At 35.1% G+C, this 24,162-nt stretch overlaps 1 protein-coding gene across 2 annotated transcripts in view; it reads left to right on the top strand.

The window, feature by feature from the left end:
- Positions 1-24,162, top strand: part of COL11A1 (collagen type XI alpha 1 chain) — a 232,057-nt gene that overhangs the window by 160,902 nt on the left and 46,993 nt on the right. For both annotated transcript variants that reach the window (XM_001140143.6, XM_001139974.6), the window contains exons 42-46: positions 961-1,068; positions 7,467-7,574; positions 8,805-8,858; positions 12,781-12,834; positions 13,335-13,442. In XM_001140143.6, coding sequence (XP_001140143.1) covers positions 961-1,068; positions 7,467-7,574; positions 8,805-8,858; positions 12,781-12,834; positions 13,335-13,442 — 432 coding nt within the window. The remainder of the gene's footprint in view (positions 1-960; positions 1,069-7,466; positions 7,575-8,804; positions 8,859-12,780; positions 12,835-13,334; positions 13,443-24,162) is intronic.

The following is a 24,162-nucleotide window of genomic DNA, read 5'->3' on the forward strand; positions in this document are numbered from 1 at the left end:
CATAAAATAAAAAGATAAATTGTAATTTAATCACCCCTCTGAGAATCCAAAGACAATTTTTTGTTATCTTTTAGTAACTAAAATTGGAAGTAGAAATAGATTATACTTGAGCTTTACAATACTTAGTATGTATGTTTGCATTTCTTTTATTCTTGTTTTAATAATGTTTTCTTAAATTGTTGGTACAGATAATTACTATAAAAGCAGTATCTGTGTGATTATTTTCTAAAATCTATATATATGAGGTTTTTTAAAAAAGCAAACTAGTTAAAAGCATTACATCTTTTTTGAAACTCAGTTAAAAAAAATTTAAAAACCTAATCAGATTCAAATGATCTCATCAGTGTTCATAAGACCCAGTGGTCCTATAGAACTCTAAGTTGAATTTAATAGCTTATCCTTTGGGAAAACATCCAAACTTTAGGATAGTGATTATCAAATGTTATTTTGTAAAAAATTTTGTGTGTATCCTAATGCAAAGAATTTCTGAACCCATTTTTTTTATTTTGAAACCTTGGTTCAGCACATTTGAAAAAAAGCCTAGAAATAACTTCAAGAAACACTAGTTTAGGGATTGTATTCTGCCAATTCATTATAATACAGGGAGAAATTTATGTAGGAGGTTATTAGATATATTTTTTATAAAGCATTGTGCACAATTATGAACACTTAAATGGAAACAGATAACATTAAATAAATATTAAATACATCTAATTTTGAAGTATTTTTTCATCTCATCAATATTTTCTAACATCAACATCTATGCTTAATATTGGGGCTGGAAATTAGTCTCTCAAATAGTGGATTCAACTGTTTCTCTTTGGGATCTTAAAATTATCTAAACTCTAAATGTTTCTTTAACATAATTTACTAGACTGTAAGAAGCTATTGTTAAATAAGTGATTCTTAAGCCAGTATTACTTTCTTTAATAACAAAATACTTCTTTTCCTGTGTACTAGGGCTCACCAGGAGAACGTGGGTCAGCAGGTACAGCTGGCCCAATTGGTTTACCAGGGCGCCCGGGACCTCAGGGTCCTCCTGGTCCAGCTGGAGAGAAAGGCGCTCCTGTAAGTAATGTCTAGGAGAAAATATATTATGCTGCTACCCTGTACACGTTATAACTTTTTATTCAATAATATTAGCTTTTCATACACCACCGTATTCTCTCTGCATATGTGTCTGACATGTAAATACCCTGGCTCGTATATGTATAATAGAGAAAATTTCAAATTCAATTAAATGAGATGACATTTTCCCACACTTTATGAAACCGTAATACCTGTGAGGGAGTTGGATATTATTAATGTAAAAGGCTTTTCATTTTGCTTTTTTAAAAAAAAAAAAGTTGTGAGTTTTTTATTGAAGCTATACCTTGCTGCTTTACATTAGAAAAGTGTGAACTTTTTACACCTCTTGTAATACAAATTCAATTTCAAGCATTTCCATAGTCTGTAAATAAGACTCATAGAAAGTAGCTGCCCTTCTCATGTAATCTGAGCTCCGATCGCCAGTGAGTGAGACGGGGAACATCTCACTAATTATTTCATCTAATATCTATTGGATTTTAACATTTTTTGGGGGGGTTTATTATACTTTAAGTTTTAGGGTACATGTCCACAATGTGCACGTTAGTTACATATGTATACATGTGCCATGCTGGTGTGCTGCACCCATTAACTCGTCATTTAGCATTAGGTATATCTCCTAATGCTATCCCTCCCCCCTCCCCCCACCCCACAACAGTCCCCAGAGTGTCATGTTCCCCTTCCTGTGTCCATGTGTTCTCATTGTTCAGTTCCCATCTATGAGTGAGAACATGTGGTGTTTGGTTTTTTGTCCTTGCGATAGTTTACTGAGAATGATGATTTCCAGTTTCATCCATGTCCCTGCAAAGAACATGAACTCATCATTTTTTATGGCTGCATAGTATTCCATGGTGTATATGTGCCACATTTTCTTAATCCAGTCTATCATTGTTGGACATTTGGGTTGGTTCCAAGTCTTTGCTATTGTGAATAGTGCCGCAATAAACATACGTGTGCATGTGTCTTTATGGCAGCATGATTTATAGTCCTTTGGGTATATACTCAGTTTATATTTACATGACTATGGACTATTCCACTCATTATGTTTAGGTTTCTTTGTTAAGATTTCTTCTCTATTTTTTTTCCTGCTTTTGATATGATTGTATTTTTGAAAAATGATTCTCTCTTCCTACAAGATTAAAACACAAACTGTTTCAGTAAATGTAGATAAAAAGTATTGGCTCTGATACACAAAAATATAAGTTGAATATTTTTGTATACTGGTAAGTATTGATATATAAAATTAAGCTTAAGCTTATATTCAAAAATACTCCTCTATCACTAAGACTTCAGTTTTATCAAGTTGATTTGCTTTCATTGTCTATGCATTTTCTCTAATTATTCTGTGATATTATTCCAATATTTCTGTTTGAGACCATTTTGTGCAGTTATAACAGAATACCACAGACTGGGTAATTTATAATGAACAAAAATATATTGGCTCATGGTGCTGGTGGATGGAAAGTCCAAGATAGTGGGGCCACATCTGGTAAATAACTTCTTGGCACATCATCCCATGGTAGATGGAGAAAGACAGGGCTAGAGAGAGAGAGAGAGAGAGAGAGAGTAAAAAGAAAACAAATTCCCTTTGTTTTAATGAACCCACTAATGCAATAACGGCATTAATTAATTTCATTTTGCCCTCATGGCCTAATCGGCTTTCATTAGGCCCTACTCCCCCACACTGTGGCATTGGGAATTAAGTTTCCAAAAGATGTTTTTTTGGTGACACATTCAAACTGTAGCAAAAAAAAAAAAAAAATGTTTTCTGTAATCCATTACCTTTCAGAAAGAGTTAGAATGTTGGAATGGGCCATGCCACCTGTGGATAGAACTTTTAGGTGACAGAAAAAGCACTTGTAATATGCTGAGAAAATATATTTTATAGTGTACTGTCTACTAGGAGAAGATAGAAAATAGATTCAGTTCCTTTAATACAAATTAATTAAAAAATATAGGGAACACATATTTTGCACAATACACTAAATAATGCATACAGAGAAAATAGACATAAATTGCTTTGTATACAAATTGAGAATATACTAATTAGATAAGTTAATATTTCTGTGAAGATAATATATTGAATGGTAGATTTTAAAGTGGATAAAAACCTTAGATTTATGAAGAATAAGTAAGTTATTGAAATAAAGATCAGAATATCAAAAAACATTGAAACCGATAAGAAATTAATTAGGTGAGACAGATGAAAAATTATTGACATTAGCCTTTGTAAGAGCCAGGATTCAGGCCTGAGTTTTGTTGGTAATTAGTGATATCATAACTAGAGAAGGGAAAAGGGAATGCCTTGCTTCCCCATTCTCTTTCAGTTATCCCAGCCAAGGACAACAACTCCAGCATGTTCATTCCATTTTCTATTAGCCAAAATTAGCTATTTAGAATAACTAAGGGGTAGGCACTGTATTGTTAGCATTATACTTTTGAAGGAGCTGTCTGCTTAGGGACAGTAACATAAAGTGGGTAATAAGAGTGTTCAGTGAAAGGAGTTATAGATATCCACTCAGAGGTTTAATAAAAACTGATGAAAATATTGGGCAAAATGTTATATCTAGCCTTTACTTCTTCCTCTTTTCAAATATAAATTTTAGATCTTACCTCTGCTGAGCAGCTTATCTTATAAAAATGTTATGCAGTTATCAGCAGGTTTACACTTGCATTAAAAGAAAGACAAGATGTGACCTGTGGAAGACAAGCCGTTGGTCTACCTACCCATCAACACTGCTTCCTAGAATGGAGAAATGTCCTAATTAGCATCCCTATATTAATCAGTTAGATTAGAAACTCTAGGAGGTGGGTCTGGAAAGCAGGTAAGAAGAAAGGGGCTAAAACCTTCTCCAACTTAATTTCATTGATAGAAAGTTTTGATAGGGAAACTGATTCTAATGAAAACTATTAGTTACTGGATGCAAAGATTACAGAGAAGAAGTGATTTTAACTATGCATCTATTTGGGGACAGTTGTCGAAATTGGGGGGAAGAGCTAGATCTAAAACACAGTGAAGTCAATGCACTAACTATAACTGAATTAGGCAATAGCAGTTTGAAATTTTAGGAAAAATACTCTTCAAATACTTATTTACAATTTCTAGCATGTATGTGTGTATAATTGCAGAGAAAATAATCAGTGCCAGAATTGTAAGTCTGGGAGTCATTTAAAATAAGAGTGACGTTTAAAAGCATATTTTTGGATTACCACGTGATGTAGTGTTGAGAGAAAACAGAAGCCTGGACTCAAGTCTTAATGGAGAATTATAATGGGTATAAGTTCTGAAAGCATCTAATAAGAGAGAAAAATAGTCCATGAGGTTTTTTGTTTGTGTGTGTGTGTGTGTGTGTGTGTGTGTGTGTGTGTGTGTATCTCCAGAGGCATGCCATCAAACAGAACAAGACATAAACGAGTTCCCTTTTGTGGGATGTTGTAAAAGATCGAGAATACTGAAATCCGAAAGACAAAGAAATAAAGAGACTGGGATTTTACCTGCTGGGTATTTATACCTTTAGATTAATTCTAAATTGATTCAAAAAGAAAAAAAAATGGACTATAGAGGAGTGGAGTAGGGACATGTAAATCACCTCAAGCAGGGCATGGAACCCATAGAAAAATGAGCCATAGGTGGAAGTACTAATAAGATTGAATGCGTTGCCTCATTATTATTATTATGTGGTGCATATATTTATCTACTTTATCAATAATAAGAAAATAGTCAGTGGAAAAGTTAAGGAGTTAAGGAAATGAGAGTAGACTCAAGTTGCCTGCTTGAAGACAACCAGAAGTGGGTTGGGAGCTACCCCTATCATTTATTTAGTTCATGATTTTGGTTAAGTTATTTAAAATCAAAACCTCTGTTTTCTCAACTCTGAAAAGAAGATGGCCATCTCTGAAAAGAAGATAATCACAGTATTTTGTGAGGACTAGATAAAATTATAGTTCTAAATCATTTTTCAGAATTGTGATAAGTTGTGAGAAGTGTTCAGAATAATCATTACTATTAGTAGTAGTATTATCATTACCATCAGTGTGTGAACCAGAGTGCCATAAAAAAGGATGAAATAATAAACTGAGAATGAATACACAAATGAGCTTTTGAGGAAGGAGTGATGGATTTTGTGAATTGTAATAAAAGTTGTGGGTGTGAGTATAGGTTAAATATAAGACCATGCCAAATCAAACGAAAGACATGGGGATGTTTAGCTAATTCTATCATTTTTTAAGGAAAGATTTAGTTATTAACGTAAATGGAATGTTAGAAGTGGTGAAATAAAGAACGGTTACAAGGAGAGATGAATGTTTCCAGTAGTTGTGCAGATTGTGGGCCAAGAGATACATAATGGAGGAAGAGTTATGTCATCCTTGAGGAATTATAAATGGCTAATATAAATTTAGAGTGCTGTAGATCTGTTGAATTTCTCCCAACATCACACAGACCAGGGTCAGAAGAAATGAATGGCAAGTGATTCCTGGCTAGAGATTATGTGTATATAATGAAGGCAGAAGAGAATATATCTGCCTTATTTACAGGAAACCTTATACAAAAGGATTGACTTTTAGAGTTTAAGGCTAGCAAGGGAATTCAAATTAAGGGGAACTATCTGAATCAACTATTGTATTTAATATAGTGAAGTTTGCTGTGAATAGCACAGCACATCCTATGAGTATTGATAGATTTGAAATATCATATTTATTTGAAGAAGATAAAAGGTCTCCAGAGTGACATCAGGGGCATCCTTCTTATAATAATTATGGCATCCTTTTGAAAAACAAGAACATATGAAACCCAGGCAAGTAATAAATTAGTTAACAATTTAATTTTGCCTTATTAATGTTGTTACTTTTGTTGTCATTAATTAAGTAATGTAGCAACAGTTCCTTAAGTGACTACTCTGGTCCACAGGCCAGAGATATAAAATAGAATGCAAAATCAGATGCAATTCCTACCCTCACATAGTTTATTATCTGATAGGGCAATTTGATAATATGCAAAGAATCACTAAATACATATATAATGGCAAACTCAGGTTACTCATATGAATGGAATGTAATAGTGTATGTCAGATTATAGTAGAGAGACCTGCTAGAATTGGGGACTTTCCTTGGACAAGGCATTGATGGTGAGATGTAAAAGATGAGAAGGAATTAACTGTGCAAAGAGTTCTCATAGGGGCATTCCAGGCCAGAGGAACAAAATGTGCTCAGGCAATGTCACAGGAATGGACATGGCATCAGATTTAAGGGACTGAGAAAAATGTCTAGAAGGGTTGGAATGCAGAGAGCAAAGGTTAGGTGAGGCTAGATGTGTTTGGGCAGGTAGCAGGAGCTAGATCATGGTAGGCTGCCCTAAGCCATGAAGTCTTTATCTGAGGAAAAGTAAACAAGTAAATTGACCTAAGAATGTAGGTAACATGATCTGATTGGCTTTCTGGATGCAGTGTGATGAATAGATTGGAAGGAAGTAAGAATACATATGGGGAAAGGCAGGAGGTTTTTTTCAGTAGCTCAGAACAAGGATACCAGTATTATAGAATAAGATGTCAGTGATGGAGATAAAGTCAATATATTCAAGAGATAATTAGGAGATAAAATGTCTAAAACTAAGTCATTTTAAAGGAGCAGGAGATTTTAAGGGAAGTGAGGGAAAGTGGGGTAATGAAAAGGCAAAACCTAATGTCTTGTAGATTCCCAGCTTGTATAACAGAAGGACAGAAAGGACCTCTGAATGCAATCAAGAATATTATCTTGTGCAAAACTGATGAAATTTTGACTTTTAGAAAATAATTTATTTTAAACTACGAAAATATATTTTATCGGAAACAGAAGTTGAGTTCATTATCAAGGCACTTTTTAAAAAATTACACAGTATAGGTAAATTTAAACATGAAAATAATGCCATTTTCAAAAACCAGGAGAACCAAAACAAACACTTAAAAATAAGAAAGTTATATATGAAACATATAAAGCATATGGCAAAGTTGGACATATGAGCAACTGCATTTTTTGATTTCTAAAGCCTAATACCCATTGCACAGCTATGCCAGTGGCACTAAGGAAGGGGAGTAGAGGCTCAGCAAAGTTTTGCAAATGTAAGGAATCTGATTTGTCAATATACAATAATTGCATGTTTGAAAGAAAAATTCTAAGTTGGGTCCTAATTATTTTTGTGTATCATAGCCTAAGATTTATAAGTGATTTAAAAAAATAGTATTCTTAGTCACAGATGAAGGTAGGGAACATGTATCATTTATTCTTTAAAATGTTTTTCTAAAAAACATTAAACAATATCCTTGTCAAATATAGAAGCTAGATTATTACTCTTGTAGCTGCACTTCAAAACTGTAAAATTAATGATCTTTGGATATTCAATACAGGGAGAAAAAGGTCCCCAAGGGCCTGCAGGGAGAGATGGAGTTCAAGGTCCTGTTGGTCTCCCAGGGCCAGCTGGTCCTGCCGGCTCCCCTGGGGAAGACGGAGACAAGGTTGGTATTCATTGTTCGTGTTAGTAGATCCTGTGAAAAAGCTTAATTTTTGTCAAGAATTCTAGATAATTCTAATCTTTATGATTAGGCGCCAGGTGAAAGGTTACCTTTTTCAAAGTTTCACACACATTTTCATATGCTCAAAAGTTTTATTTAAGAGGTTCAGAATTAGTATCTGTTCCATAAAATAGTATGTGATACATAAACAGAAAACTCAATTAAAAGAACAGTGGTAGTGAGAAAAACTAGTAGATGCCAAAATTTATTTATTTTTAAGAATATCCTTCTGAAATGAATATAAAATAAAAAAATTAATTACATGTATATGGTTAGTCCTCATGTCTTGGATATTGTACAATAAGACTTAAGAATGAGCTACATATTTACTTCATAATCCTGTTATCATTTACCAACATGTGAGTACAGACTCTAAGCTCCTAATTCCAAATGTATGGCTGTGTGTTAAATGTTTCAATTGAATATATCATTATAAAATATTATTTAAAAAATTTTAAACCAGCACTCTGATAATGTGCATCATTTTAGCATTTGTAAAATTAGCAGAAAAGAATTTTTTCCGTTATTTTGTTTTTATTTTTATTTGTTACTTTTTTGAGAGATAGAGTCTTGCTTTGTCGCCCAGGCTGGAGTGCAGTGGTGCAACAGGGCTCACTGCAGCCTCAAACTCCTGGACTTGAGCGATCCTCCCACCTCAGCTTCCCAAGTAGCTGAGACCACAAGCATGCCTCACCATGTGCAGCTAACTTTTTTAAAACATTTATTTGTAGGACAGGGTCTCACTATGCTTCCTAGGCTGATCTTAAACTCCTGGGCCCAACCTTTCACCTCAACCTCCCAAAACCTGGGATTACAGGTGCACGACCCAGAACCTAGCTGGTAAAGTAATTTTTGATTAATGTGTAATTATAGATTTTATAAATCAGTGTATTTCCATTATCAGTTTATACAGGTAATATTTGAGACAAAATTGATTTTTGAATTATAAATTCAGTTGTAGTATACTTTGAAGTTAAATAGACTTGTCTGTTAACATGTTAGTCAATATTAGAAAGCTAGAAGCAGTGGGAACCCAAGATTTTCCATTTTAAACAGTGACATTACACACTAGCATGTAATTATATTAAAGATAAAATTTAACCGTTTGATGATAATTAAGACAATGCAATAGCATGTTAGAGATAAACTCTAAGTCAAATCTTTCAATTTCAGGGTGAAATTGGTGAGCCAGGACAAAAAGGCAGCAAGGGTGACAAGGGAGAAAATGTGAGTTTCCTACTTCTTATTGAGAGAACATTATTTATTTAACAACTTTTACTGTTTACCATTGATATTTTTATATAGTACTACTTACTTTCCTAGCCAATACTTATAATACCAATACTACATTACCTCTGCAGTTATATAATTCTATAATTTTATATATTTGTGAAGTTTTCTATTTCTGTGATTAAGTAAAGTATGATGATTGTAAGGCCATTATTTATAACTCTGCTATAGCACATGAAAGAGTAACATAATGAAATAGTCTTTTTTGTATGATTATGAGAAATTTTGTATACATATATTTACCAAAATTAACAGTATTACTATGTTCTACATGTATACAAATTGGTCACTCATTCCCATATGTTATAAATACTTATTTTAAAATTTTTCATTTAAATCATAAAACTTCAATATAATTTTGGTTGTTCATTCAAATGGTGTGTTCACTCTTGTCTTTATGATGTTTTTCTTTGGTCACTACCAGTATATATTCTCTTTAAATTATGTATTTAAACATGTTCCTACTTCTTAAATAAAATATATTAGATGATGATACTGTCACATGCTTCAGCACTTCCTTACTAATTTATACTCTCTAAAGAATATCTGTGGACATTATTTTCTAAGTTCTTTATTTTCACTTTTTTTTCCCTTTAAGTGTTCATATATTTGCTCTCTGATAGAAACATAAATTGGGGGAGTACAGAGATATGTCCTTCAAGTTTTTTTTTTCACCTAGTATGGAAGTTTATACATTATCCCCAGCAATTTGATTCTAACAGACCAGTCTGGTTCTATTTTGTGATCCATCAGTCTGATGCTTTTAGGGTTGGACTTACTGCCTACATTAACACATAACTGAAAGAAGATTTTTATTAGAATTGATGGAATCCCAAACTGAAGAGTTACCATAGTCCTATGAGATGACTTTTTCTAACTAAAAAGAAAACTCTAGAATGAAAAGAGAAAAAGCTTGCAGTAATAATTGTAGTATTTAATGCATAATTCATTTTTATATGCAGTAAAACAAAACACCAACAAACAGGTGATAGCACTGATACTCCGGATCCATGCTGTAAAATTATGACAAGAAATTGTGTACAGAAAACCAGCTGCATATGTTTGATGCAGTTAGTATTGACTATACATTTACAAAATGTATTTTGGTATCTGCCTTAGTCTGTTTTGTGTTGCTATAAATGAATACCCGAGGCTGGATAATTTACAAGGAAAATAGGGTTACTTGGCTTACAGTTCAGCAGGTTGTACAAAGAAGCCTGGGGCTGGCATCTGCTTGGCTTATGGTGAGGGCTTTTGTACGGTGTCAAAACATGACAGAGAAGGTCAAAGGGGAACCGGGCCTGAACAAAGAGGGACCAAACCCTACAGGAGTGCTGACTTTAAAACAACCCTCTTTCACGGGAACTCATTCATTCCTTCAAGAAACAATTCAATCTCCCCAGAGCAAGAACTCAATCACTATGCAGCTATTCCTGATGGATCCACCTTAAGAACCCAAACACCTCCATTTAGGCCCCACCCCCAACACTGGGAATTAAATTTTAACATGAGTTTTAGTGGGGACAAACCATATCCAGACGACAGCAGTAAATTACTTTAGATTCCATTTAGATTTCGTAATTATAAATAAATACTATTGATTTAATTAGACTACCTTATACACTCGACAGAAGCCACATTTTTAAAAGTTTTATTTACTCCTTAAAAGCAATGCTAAAATGACTGCATGGCCATTATATGGGCCAGCAAATCTCAAATATTTTTGCCTTAGGACCCTTGCATACTCGGAAAGGTTTTTAGGAGCCCAAAAAGCTTTTGTCTATGTGGGTTACTATCATATGAATGAAAGCTGATATATTTAAAATATTTATGTATTGATTTATTTATAATTAAGAATAATAAGCCCAAAGCACTTTTAATAAAAACTAGCTATATTTTTGCAAATAAAAATATATAGTCCCAAGAGTAGCATTGTTACATTTGTTTTGTCTAGCTTAATAGAAGAAGCTATATTCTCATATCTAGTTCAGCCTGTGGTGACATGTTTTTTTGGTTGAAAGCATGAAGAAAATCTAGGCTCACATAAATTATGTAGTTATAAAAGGGAGGAGCATTTTCAGTACCTTTTCAGATAATTTTGAATATTCTTTGATTTTACATAGAAATTTTATAAGTGGTAGTTTTTCTTAAGGGTCAATTGCACAACAGAATTTGAAACAAAAACAGTGAGCTTTTTGTGCTATTACATTATATTCCACTGCTCTATCTTGCACGTTGATGACTATGTTTCATACATAATTTTGTAACATCCTTCATTGATAATTTGGAAATTATTGATTTCCTGGGTAAGGTCCTCAAAGTGTTGACACAATTCTTTATGCAATATTAATATCATAGGAAAATACTTTCAGATTGGGAAGATATAAAGCCTGCAATGGCAGATAAGACATTTCCAAAATTCTAATTTTTGCTTTAAAGTTTGAATGTTATTGACAGTAAATACTGTCAGTTGTTTTCTTTGAAATCCAAGGCTTCCTTTATATTGAATAACATCTGCCAAAATCATACTTATTATTTATAATCACAGTTATTATTTATAACCGATTATTTATAATCACATTTATTATTTATAACTAAAAAATCATAGTTTTTCTGTCAGCCGCTCTTTCAAGTAAAAATAGCGTTCCATTTAAAAGTTAGTGTTCCATGTAAAAGTTCAGCCAGCATTTCAAACTATAATCCAAATGTTTGTAGGGCTTTTTTTTTTTTTTGAGACAAGCACTGTACTTCAGTATGAGGCAAACATACTTTACGTATGTCTTCAATTTGTCAAATGAATATGAAAAGACACATATTCAAGGTCAATATTTAATAATATTAATAACTTTCAAAGCCTCATCAATACAATTACATCCATGACATTCTTAGATGGAACAGCCATTTTTGTGTTGATTGAAAGTATATCGTGGTAAAATACAATAAATGCTATTACAAATGGTAGCTACCAACATGATAAGCGCTAAGTTACCAGCAACTTTATTCACCACGGATTTTACATCATTAGTGCAAAAGTCTATATAGTTAAAGGACAAAAAATGCCTTACTGTTGTTATGAGAAGAGTTATGAACTAGCAGAAGAATCCTAAAAGCATATCAAGAACTCCCAATGGCCCATGAACCAGCTTTTCAAAATCTTGCTTTAACAGTTCCCCCACAAGTAGTAGTTACAATACAGAACAATACAGTTCAATGACAGTTTTATTTCTTTAATGCCTGAACCTTTTATATTGCCTGACCCGTTACTAATGTAAGAAAATGAGACAATGAAGAAATATCTATTCATGTAAGACTCATAATGTCTTTTGAAAACTATTGCTCAAAATAAGAGGTCCTGGTGTACTTAATATATAACAATTAGTTTACATGTGTACGCATATGTGAAAATTCCAAATTTTCATATATTACTACATTCTATCTGTATAGAACCCTCAGAATTCTGATATTCACTCAGAAGACAGTATATAGACAATTTTTCATGGGCCCTTTCCTAATCATATTTATCTCATTAAAGAAATCTGATACTTTGAAAATTTTCAAATGCGAATCTTACAACTTGATGTCTGATAGCATAGAAATCTATCTTGAAGATTCACAACATTACAAATGAGAGTGTTTTCAACAAATGTCAACTTAAAATTGATTTCAAATGTGAAAGCTTGAGTCTCAAGGAGTAAAATAAATAATGATTGCAGTAAATGCAAAATAATTCTATGTGATGCTTCTTTTTTTCCAAAGGAGTGCAGAAGTGTTTGATCTTGGTAGGCTAAATGTTCTGTTTCGTATGGCTGAGGCTCTTCTGGCTTCACTTTAAAAATTACTTATTTTTATCTCACTGCAGGGCCCTCCCGGTCCCCCAGGTCTTCAAGGACCAGTTGGTGCCCCTGGAATTGCTGTGAGTATTCCACATTGTTCAGCAAATCTAAATCCTTACAGCTCCCTGATTAAATTTGTATACTGTCCCATAACCAGTCAATTTTGTGGGGTAATAAGTTTTGTTTGTATGTTTGACATTAAATAAAATTTAAATTATCAAATATAGCTAGCCGTGCTGATTCTTAGAAACAAAACATATTGTAACTTCATTTGAAAGTAAGTAATTTGTTGAGAATTCCTTAATAGATAATAATTCAGAAAATTATTTCCGTTATTAGACAGCTTTTACTTCACTTGGTATACAGGATCAAATCAAAATCAGTTATGATCCAGAAGCAAAGAAAATAAGCAAAACAAACAATAGTATATTGGAGCAGATAATGGGCATTTAGTCTACTTTTTACTTGGCTATTCTTAAATACATCTGCTTTGATTAAATTAGAAATGGCCACATTTTTTAATGACTCATATCGTAATGATTTTTTCCAGTTTGTGATAATGTTTCTTTCTCTTCTCTAGGGAGGTGATGGTGAACCAGGTCCTAGAGGACAGCAGGGGATGTTTGGGCAAAAAGGTGATGAGGGTGCCAGAGGCTTCCCTGGACCTCCTGGTCCAATAGGTCTTCAGGTAAGATGATCCTGTCATTGTTTACTCCATCATTTCTACCTACTTCTCACCAGGTTTTCTGGTGGATGTAAAACAAAGTATTTTTTTCTTTTTTTCTACATAAGAACTTGGGTACAATGTTTATCCATAAAGATCATTTTATTTTTAAATGAGCAGCTGAACTTGAAATCATTTTATCATGTATGATTAATTCTCCTGAACATGTATCAGCCCTCGCTCCTGATTCTGGAGTATTTTTAAACCCACCTTAATTATTACACTTCCTTTCTTCACTCCCATTTTGTTTGGAAAATGAATTACAACCTTGCCTAAGTCTGATACTTAAAAGTAAGATAGGAGGAGCCAAGATGGCCGAATAGGAACAGCTCCGGTCTACAGCTCCCAGCATGAGCGACGCAGAATACGGGTGATTTCTGCATTTCCATCTGAGGTACCGGGTTCATCTCACTAGGGAGGGCCAGACAGTGGGCGCAGGTCAGTGGGTGCGCGCACCGTGTGCGAGCCGAAGCAGGGCCAGGCATTGCCTCACTTGGGAAGCACAAGGGGTCAGGGAGTTCCCTTTCTGAGTCAAAGAAAAGGGGTGACGGACTCACCTGGAAAATCGGGTCACTCCCACCGGAATACTGCACTTTTCCGACCGGCTTAAAAAACGGCGAACCACGAGATTATATCCAGCACCTGGCTCAGAGGGTCCTACGCCCACGGAGTCTCGCTGATTGCTAGCACAGCAGTCTGAGATCAAACTGCAAGGCGGCAGCGAGGCTGGGGGAGGGGCGCCCGCCATTGCCCAGGCTTGCTTAGGTAAACAAAGCAGCCAGGAAGCTCCAGCTGGGTGGAGCTCACCACAGCTCAAGGAGGCCTGCCTGCCTCTGTAGGCTCCACCTCTGGGGGGCAGAGCACAGACAAACAAGACAACAGTAACCTCTGCAGACTTAAATGTCCCTGTCTGAAAGCTTTGAAGAGAGCAGTGGTTCTCCCAGCACGCAGCTGGAGATCTGAGAACAGGCAGACTGCCTCCTCAAGTGGGTCCCTGACCCCTGACCCCCGAGCAGCCTAACTGGGAGGCACCCCCCAGCAGGGGCACACTGACACCTCACACGGCAGGGTATTCCAACAGACCTGCAGCTGAGGGTCCTGTCTGTTAGAAGGAAAACTAACAAACAGAAAGGACATCCACACCAAAAACCCATCTGTACATCACCATCATCAAAGACCAAAAGTAGATAAAACCACAAAGATGGGGGAAAAACAGAACAGAAAAACTGGAAACTCTAAAAAGCAGAGTGGCTGTCCTCCTCCAAAGGAACGCAGTTCCTCACCACCAACGGAACAAAGCTGGATGGAGAATGACTTTGATGAGCTGAGAGAAGAAGGCTTCAGACGATCAAATTACTCTGAGCTAAGGGAGGACATTCAAACCAAAGGCAAAGAAGTTGAAAACTTTGAAAAAATTTAGAAGAATGTATAACTAGAATAACCAATACAGGGAAGTGCTTAAAGGAGCTGATGGAGCTGAAAACCAAGGCTCGAGAACTACGTGAAGAATGCAGAAGCCTCAGGAGCCGATGCGATCAACTGGAAGAAAGGGTATCAGCGAGGGAAGATGAAATGAATGAAATGAAGCGAGAAGGGAAGTTTAGAGAAAAAAGAATAAAAAGAAATGAGCAAAGCCTCCAAGAAATATGGGACTATGTGAAAAGACCAAATCTACGTCCGATTGGTGTACCTGAAAGTGATAGGGAGAATGGAACCAAGTTGGAAAACACTCTGCAGGATATTATCCAGGAGAACTTCCCCAATCTAGCAAGGCAGGCCAATGTTCAGATTCAGGAAATACAGAGAATGCCACAAAAATACTCCTCGAGAAGAGCAACTCCAAGACACATAATTGTCAGATTCACCAAAGTTGAAATGAAGGAAAAAATTTTAAGGGCAGCCAGAGAGAAAGGTCGGGTTACCCTCAAAGGGAAGCCCATCAGAATAACAGCCGATCTCTCAGCAGAAACCCTACAAGCCAGAAGAGAGTGGGGGCCAATATTCAACATTCTTAAAGGAAAGAATTTTCAACCCAGAATTTCATATCCAGCCAAACTAAGCTTCATAAGTGAAGGAGAAATAAAACACTTTACAGAAAAGCAAATGCTGAAAGATTTTGTCACCACCAGGCCTGCCCTAAAAGAGCTCCTGAAGGCAGTGCTAAACATGGAAAGGAACAACCGGTACCAGCCACTGCAAAATCATGCCAAAATGTAAAGATCATCGAGACTAGGAAGAAACTGCATCAACTAACTAGCAAAATAACCAGCTAACATCGTAATGACAGGATCAAATTCACACATAACAATATTAACTTTAAATGTAAATGGGCTAAATGCTCCAATTAAAAGACACAGACTGGCAAATTGGATAAAGAGTCAAGACCTATCAGTGTGCTGTATTCAGGAAACCCATCTCACATGCAGACACACACATAGGCTCAAAATAAAAGGATGGAGGAAGATCTACCAAGCAAATGGAAAACAAAAAAGGGCAGGGGTTGCAATCCTAGTCTCTGATAAAACAGACTTTAAACCAACAAAGATCAAAAGAGACAAAGAAGGCCATTACATAATGGTAAAGGGATCAATTCAACAACAAGAGCTAACTATCCTAAATATATATGCACCCAATACAGGAGCACCAAGATTCATAAAGCAAGTCCTGAGTGACCTACAAAGAGACTTAGACTCCCACACATTAATAATGGGAGACTTTAACACCCCACTGTCAACATTAGACAGATCAATGAGACAGAAAGTCAACAAGGATACCCAGGAATTGAACTCAGCTCTGCACCAAGTGGACCTAATAGACATCTACAGAACTCTCTACCCCAAATCAACAGAATATACATTTTTTTCAGCCCCACAACACACCTATTCCAAAATTGACCACATAGTTGGAAGTAAAGCTCTCCTCAGCAAATGTATAAGAACAGAGATTATAACAAACTATCTCTCAGACCACAGTGCAATCAAACTAGAACTCAGGATTAAGAATCTCACTCAAGACCGCTCAACTACATGGAAACTGAACAACCTGCTCCTGAATGACTACTGGGTACATAACGAAATGAAGGCAGAAATAAAGATGTTCTTTGAAACCAATGAGAACAAAGACACAATATACCAGAATCTCTGGGACGCATTCAAAGCAGTGGGTAGAGGGAAATTTATAGCACTAAATGCCCACAAGAGAAAGCAGGAAAGATCCAAAATTGACACCCTAACATCACAATTAAAAGAACTAGAAAAGCAAGAGCAAACACATCCAAAAGCTAGCAGAAGGCAAGAAATAACTAAAATCAGAGCAGAACTGAAGGAAATAGAGACACAAAAAACCCTTCAAAAAATTAATGAATCCAGGAGCTGGTTTTTTGAAAGGATCAACAAAATTGATAGACCCTTAGCAAGACTAATAAAGAAAAAAAAGAGAAGAATCAAATAGATGCAATAAAGAATGATAAAGGGCATACCACCACCGATCCCACAGAAATACAAACTACCATCAGAGAATACTGCAAACACCTCTACGGAAATAAACTAGAAAATCTAGAAGAAATGGATAAATTCCTTGACACATACACTCTCCCAAGACTAAACCAGGAAGAAGTTGAATCTCTTAATAGACCAATAACAGGAGCTGAAATTGTGGCAATAATCAATAGCTTACCAACCAAAAATAGTCCAGGACCAGATGGATTCACAGCCGAATTCTACCAGAGGTACAAGGAGGAACTGGTACCATTCCTTCTGAAACTATTCCAATCAACAGAAAAAGAGGGAATCCTCCCTAACTCATTTTATGAGGCCAGCATCATTCTGATACTAAAGCCGGGCAGAGACACAACCAAAAAAGAGAATTTTAGACCAATATCCTTGATGAACATTGATGCAAAAATCCTCAATAAAATACTGGCAAACCGAATCCAGCAGCACATCAAAAAGCTTATCCACCATGATGAAGTGGGTTTCGTCCCTGGGATGCAAGGCTGGTTCAATATACACAAATCAATAAATGTAATCCAGCATATAAACAGAGCCAAAGACAAAAACCACATGATTATCTCAATAGATGCAGAAAAAGCCTTTGACAAAATTCAACAACGCTTCATGCTAAAAACTCTCAATAAATTAGGTATTGATGGGACGTATTTCAAAATAATAAGAGCTATCTATGACAAACCCACAGCCAATATCATACTGAATGGGCAAAAACTGGAAGTATTCTCTTTGAAATACTTTGAAACGGGCACAAGACAGGGATGCCCTCTCTCACCACTCCTATTCAACATAGTGTTGAAAGTTCTGGCCAGGGCAATTAGGCAGGAGAAGGAAATAAAGGGTATTCAATTAGGAAAGATGAAGTCAAATTGTCCCTGTTTGCAGATGACATGATTGTATATCTAGAAAACCCCATTGTCTCAGCCCAAAATCTCCTTAAGCTGATAAGCAACTTTAGCAAAGTCTCAGGATACAAAATCAATGTACTAAAATCACAAGCATTCTTATACACCAACAACAGACAAACAGAGAGCCAAATCATGAGTGAACTCCCATTCACAATTGCTTCAAAGAGAATAAAATACCTAGGAATCCAACTTACAAGGGATGTGAAGGACCTCTTCAAGGAGAAACACAAACCACTGCTCAATGAAATAAAAGAGGATACAAACAAATGGAAGAACATTCCATGCTCATGGGTAGGAAGAATCAGTATCGTGAAAATGGCCATACTGCCCAAGGTAATTTACAGATTCAATGCCATCCCCATCAAGCTACCAATGCCTTTCTTCACAGAATTGGAGAAAACTACTTTAAAGTTCATATGGAACCAAAAAAGAGCCCACATCGCCAAGTCAATCCTAAGCCAAAAAAACAAAGCTGGAGGCATTACACTACCTGACTTCAAACTATACTACAAGGCTACAGTAACCAAAACAGCATGGTACTGGTACCAAAACAGAGATATAGATCAATGGAACAGAACAGAGCCCTCAGAAATAATGCTGCATATCTACAACTATCTGTTCTTTGACAAACCTGAGAAAAACAAGCAATGGGGAAAGGATGCCCTATTTAATAAATGGTGCTGGGAGAACTGGCTAGCCATATGTAGAAAGCTGAAACTGGATCCCTTCCTTACACCTTATACAAAAATCAATTCAAGATGGATTAAAGACTTAAACGTTAGACCTAAAACCATAAAAACCCTAGAAGAAAACCTAGGCATTACCATTCAGGACATAGGCATGGGCAAGGACTTCATGTCTAAAACACCAAAAGCAATGGCAACAAAAGCCAAAATTGACAAATGGGATCTAATTAAACTAAAGAGCTTCTGCACAGCAAAAGAAACTACCATCAGAGTGAACAGGCAACCTACAAAATGGGAGAAAATTTTCACCACCTACTCATCTGACAAAGGGCTAATATCCAGAATCTACAATGAAGTCAAACAAATTTACAAGAAAAAAAAAACAACCCCATCAAAAAGTGGGCGAAGGACATGAACAGACACTTCTCAAAAGAAGACATCTATGCAGCCAAAAAACACATGAAAAAATGCTCATCATCACTGGCCGTCAGAGAAATGCAAATCAAAACCACAATGAGACACCATCTCACACCAGTTAGAATGGCAGTCATTAAAAAGTCAGGAAACAACAGGTGCTGGAGAGGATGTGGAGAAATAGGAACACTTTTACACTGTTGGTGGGACTGTAAACTAGTTCAACCATTGTGGAAGTCAGTGTGGCAATTCCTCAGGGATCTAGAACAAGAAATACCATTTGACCCAGCCATCCCATTACTGGGTATATATGCAAAGGATTATATATCATGCTGCTGTACATGCACACGTATGTTTATTGTAGCACTATTGACAACAGCAATGACTTGGAACCAACCCAAATGTCCAACAATGATAGACTAGATTAATAAAATGTGGCACATATACACCATGGAATGCTATGCAGCCATAAAAAATGATGAGTTCATGTCCTTTGTAGGGACATGGATGAAATTGGAAATCATCATTCTCAGTAAACTATCGCAAGAACAAAAAACCAAACACCGCATATTCTCACTCATAGGTGGGAATTGAACAATGAGATCACATGGACACAGGAAGGGGAATATCACACTCTGGGGACTGTGGTGGGGTGGGGGGAGGGGGGAGGGATAGCATTGGGAGATATACCTAATGCTAGATGAGGAGTTAGTGGGTGCAGCACACCAGCATGGCACATGTATACATATGTAACTAACCTGCACAATGTGCACATGTACCCTAAAACTTAAAGTATAATTTTAAAAAAGTAAGATATTAGAAGGGTCCTTTCATAGGACTCATAACAAGATAAGTTAGTACTTCAGATTGATAGCAATAGGAGGAACATGAAGTCCCAGGCAGACAGCGGCGGATCTGGAGACACTTTCGCTTCCTTTCCCTGGAGAAACTCGACCTATGACTCTTTACTTTCAAGATGGCTAAAAAAATTGAAAGCATTTTGAGAAATGGGATCCTGCCAAAAGCAACTGCCAACAGCATATGTTAAACAACTAATAGGTAAAATAAATTAACAGTCGATCATTTAAGATCGATTATTATCATTTTAAAATTGTAATTTGAATTTTATGAAACATATCCAGGAAAATAAATATTAAATTGTAGAACACTACAGCCTCTGTTCAAATATATCTTAAAATTGGACTCTTAAACAACATGTTCCAGAACAGATACCTTCTATTCTGGGTTTTTGTTTTTTTTTGTTTTTTTGAGACGGAGTCTTACGCTGTCACCCAGGCTGGAGTGCAGTGGCATGCTCTCGGCTCACTGCAAGCTCCGCTTCCCAGGTTCATGCCATTCTCCGGAGACGGGGTTTCACCGTGTTAGCCAGGATGGTCTCGATCTCCTGACCTCGTCATCCGCCCACCTCAGCCTCCCAAAGTGCTGGGATTACAGGCGTGAGCCACTGCGCCTGGCCGTATTCTGGGTTGTTTTTTTACCTTCCACTTGATGTTCACTGCTTCCTACAAACCTTGGAAACGTTGAGCTTTTTTCTTCCACTTGCTTTTTCTGTCTCTTCCTAGTGATCCACAGAAAGATTATAGCATTTTGTCTTAAATGATATTGAGGTCCCACATGAGGGTAACTTATGGTATATTATTTGTATTAGAAATGGTAAATTAAGTCATCTAGTTCACTGAACCTAGAAATTTGTGAACTTGTAGAAAAGCCTATGTAAATTGAATTTATATAAAAAATTTGTATATTTTTATAAATATGATTATAAAATTACTGTTTTGATATTAAATAGCTTATGTGCATAATTACACAAATTGCATCATGAACACAATATAATGAATTATTACTGTTAAAACACTTAATAAATATTTATCAGATAACAAGATTTTTTATTTATCTCCTTTTAAGGTCAAAATAATTCTTTTTAAACTTGGAGAGTGCAAAAACTTCACTTTCATATTTGTCATGTTTAGGTTATACTTGTTAGACAATTATACATAAACAGTCATAAGTACCACATATCAATATGTGTGAGAAGCATACATATTTGAAAACAAGGCATTAAAATTAGATTGTCAATGGGTACATTAATATTCATTTTCTTTTTTTTATTTGACTACTCTGAATCCTATAAAACTGTAATTTAGAAACAGTTCTCATGATTAAAGTAGGTGTCTTGTAGATTATATTTATAAAATATTCAATAAACATCATCTTCATTTCCACGAAGTAAGAAATGTGCTCTTTGATGAGGGTGACTCAAGAAATCAATTCATTAAAAAAAGTGATTGCATTTTCCCACAGCTACTTCTGTAAATCAGGAAACTGAATGATGCTAATGTAATTAACATGTTCACAATTGCATCTGCCTCCTTTAATTGAGTCTTCATGGCAGAATAGATATTAGCAATTATAATAGACATAAATAAAATAATCTAATATTCAGGTTACATGTCTTGATTTTTCAATTTGATGTTTACTGTCATCTGCATATGAAGGATATACACACACACACATATATGGAGTGAGAGAGAGTGTGCATTCTTGGCCTAACTTCATTTTTCAACTCATCATTTAAGTGGCAATGATTTAAAATTGACAGACCTTAAAACAGAATCTCTCCATGCAAATTACCTCTTTGGAGAAAGGTAGGACATTTCATGAGAACGGATTAACCCTAGAGTGCTTTTCAGAGTGTTTAGTTCCATGCAACAAGAGATTTTGACTCATTGTGTCTCCACTAATTGTAATAATAATAATTTTTTGTCTTAATCAATACAAACTATGATCTAACTGAATTAAAAATAAATAAATTTTTTTCTATCGGGATATTTTTATTGAACTAATTGGAATAATTATATGCATTAAAAAGATGAAAATGCACAACTGGGTTTGTAATAAAAAAACTGTGAATTAATATTGACATACCTTTTAATTTGGGGATACTAAATTAGATGCACTCTATCCTAAAAGGGTGTGAAAACCTGGACAAAAAATAAGGAATGTAATTTTAAATTTATGGTGTTTTTGGAAACTTAATTATGTTTAAGTTGCAGTGTATGCTATTTAAGAAAATGGTGTTAAAGTGAAATATTTATTTAAACTGTGTTAAAATATACATGCATGTTTAAGAATTTAAGTTTATGTGTTTCATCAAATTCAGATTTTGAATTTCTGAAATTGACTGATTTAGAACCTAAAATTTTTTGCAGTCACCTACAAGTAATTTTTAGGTCCATAAGATCTGAGAAATACTACCTGTCTTTTTCTTCCAGAAACTTCACTTATAATTCTAGAAACAGTCATCAGATGATGGTAACAGTTTGGGAAGTATATATAGCAGTCTCTTTTCTTAGACATCTTACTGACATTTGAGAAAAAAATGAAATTCTGGTACATATTTTTTGTTACAAATTAGTAACTAAGATTTCCTCATAAAAATGAATATATGCCACAATTAAACAAATATATAAATATATTCAGTAAAGTTCCTTCTTTACAAACTGAAAGTCATGTGGATATAGTAGGTTATAAAAAAAATTTTGTGGATCATTACCAGCATTGAAAAAATGAAATAGAACAGGATAAGGTAAAATAGAATGAAAATATCAAAAGCTATCATCTATGCAAAAGGCTAAGTACTGCTTTTTTGAAACTCATGTTTCAGCTACTTTACATGCGCATGGTTAGGGAGCATTAAGTAAAATACATTTTTCACAGTGGCTCACAGTCAAATAATATTCAGCAATTACAATGCAGTGTCAAGAAGTCAGTAATGTCACGAAAGTACTAGCAGTTATTTAGAGCTTTTACATTGTATTTTTATGTCTAAAATAGATTACATCTAAAATATTATGCAAACATTAAAAATTAATTATGTATAGCATATATAAGATGTATTAATATATAAATAATTATACACTAAAAACACGAAAAAATGAAAAAAATCCATAATCCTACAATATTAGAAACGATTACTATGTTTGCTATTTGTCTGATAATTAGCATACCTATTCTACCTACATATTTTACAGTTAAACTTATGCATATTCATTTGTATTTTTTATTTGTTGTATATATTATTCATGTTTAGAGTATTAGTATCACATTAATAGTCACATAACATTCCACTACTTTATGTAACTGAATTTCTTTAGTTCTTTTTTCTAAGATTAAACTTTTGGACTGACAGGATTTTCAGTATCATAGCTACTGTTAGCAAGAAACATTTTATTGAATGTAGCTATCCTTATTAGTTTATTTTCTTAGAGTTCATTCATTCAACAAACATTTTAATTTTTGATTGCTCCTCTGCTAGTTCCTAAACAGTTAACACCTAAAAGATCACTGATGAATGCATGCCCCAGAGTAGTTCATGACTGTAAATATACACAAAAGTGACATAAGAAAATTTATAAATGTACAATTGAAGTATGTACAAAGTATTGTTGTGACATGAAAGAGGAAATAATAATCTTCATGGAATAATTTTTGGGAAGATTAAATAAGTAGTCAAGAACTAAAATAATTTTTCGGTGAAGACATAGACAGATGAAATTTGAGTGCAATCTTTCTGTCTTCCTTTATACTGTAACACAGAGCTTTTCCTAAATAGCAGTTACAGTGCAATTGAATACAATGGAAATAGATTTGAAAGAATTTTTTTGTTTTTTGGAGACGGAGTCTTGCTCTGTCACCCAGGTTGGAGTGCAGTGGCACGATCTTGGTTCACTGCAAGCTCCACCTCCGGAGTTCACACCATTCTCCTGCCTCAGCCTCCCGAGTAGCTGTGACTACAGTCGCCTGCCACCACGCCCGGCTAATTTTTTTTTTTTTTTTTTTTGTATTTTTAGTAGAGACGGGGTTTCACCGGTGTTAGCCAGGATGGTCTCGATCTCCTGACCTCGTGATCCGCCCGCCTCAGCCTCCCAAAGTGCTGGGATTACAGCCGTGAGCCACTGCGCCCGGCCTGAAAGAATTTTTAAAAGTATAATATAGTAGGTTTCATGGGCTCATTGATTTGTAAGATTCAGAAATTGAATTAACAGGTCAAAAATTCAGAAGATATTTATAACCTTTGAAATGTATTGGAATATTTATTTTACCAGACTGGTACCTAACTATAAAAACCTCATATACTAAAATATTTTGG

Source organism: Pan troglodytes, chromosome 1, assembly GCF_028858775.2.
Source record: "Pan troglodytes isolate AG18354 chromosome 1, NHGRI_mPanTro3-v2.0_pri, whole genome shotgun sequence".
Lineage (NCBI taxonomy): Eukaryota > Metazoa > Chordata > Mammalia > Primates > Hominidae > Pan > Pan troglodytes.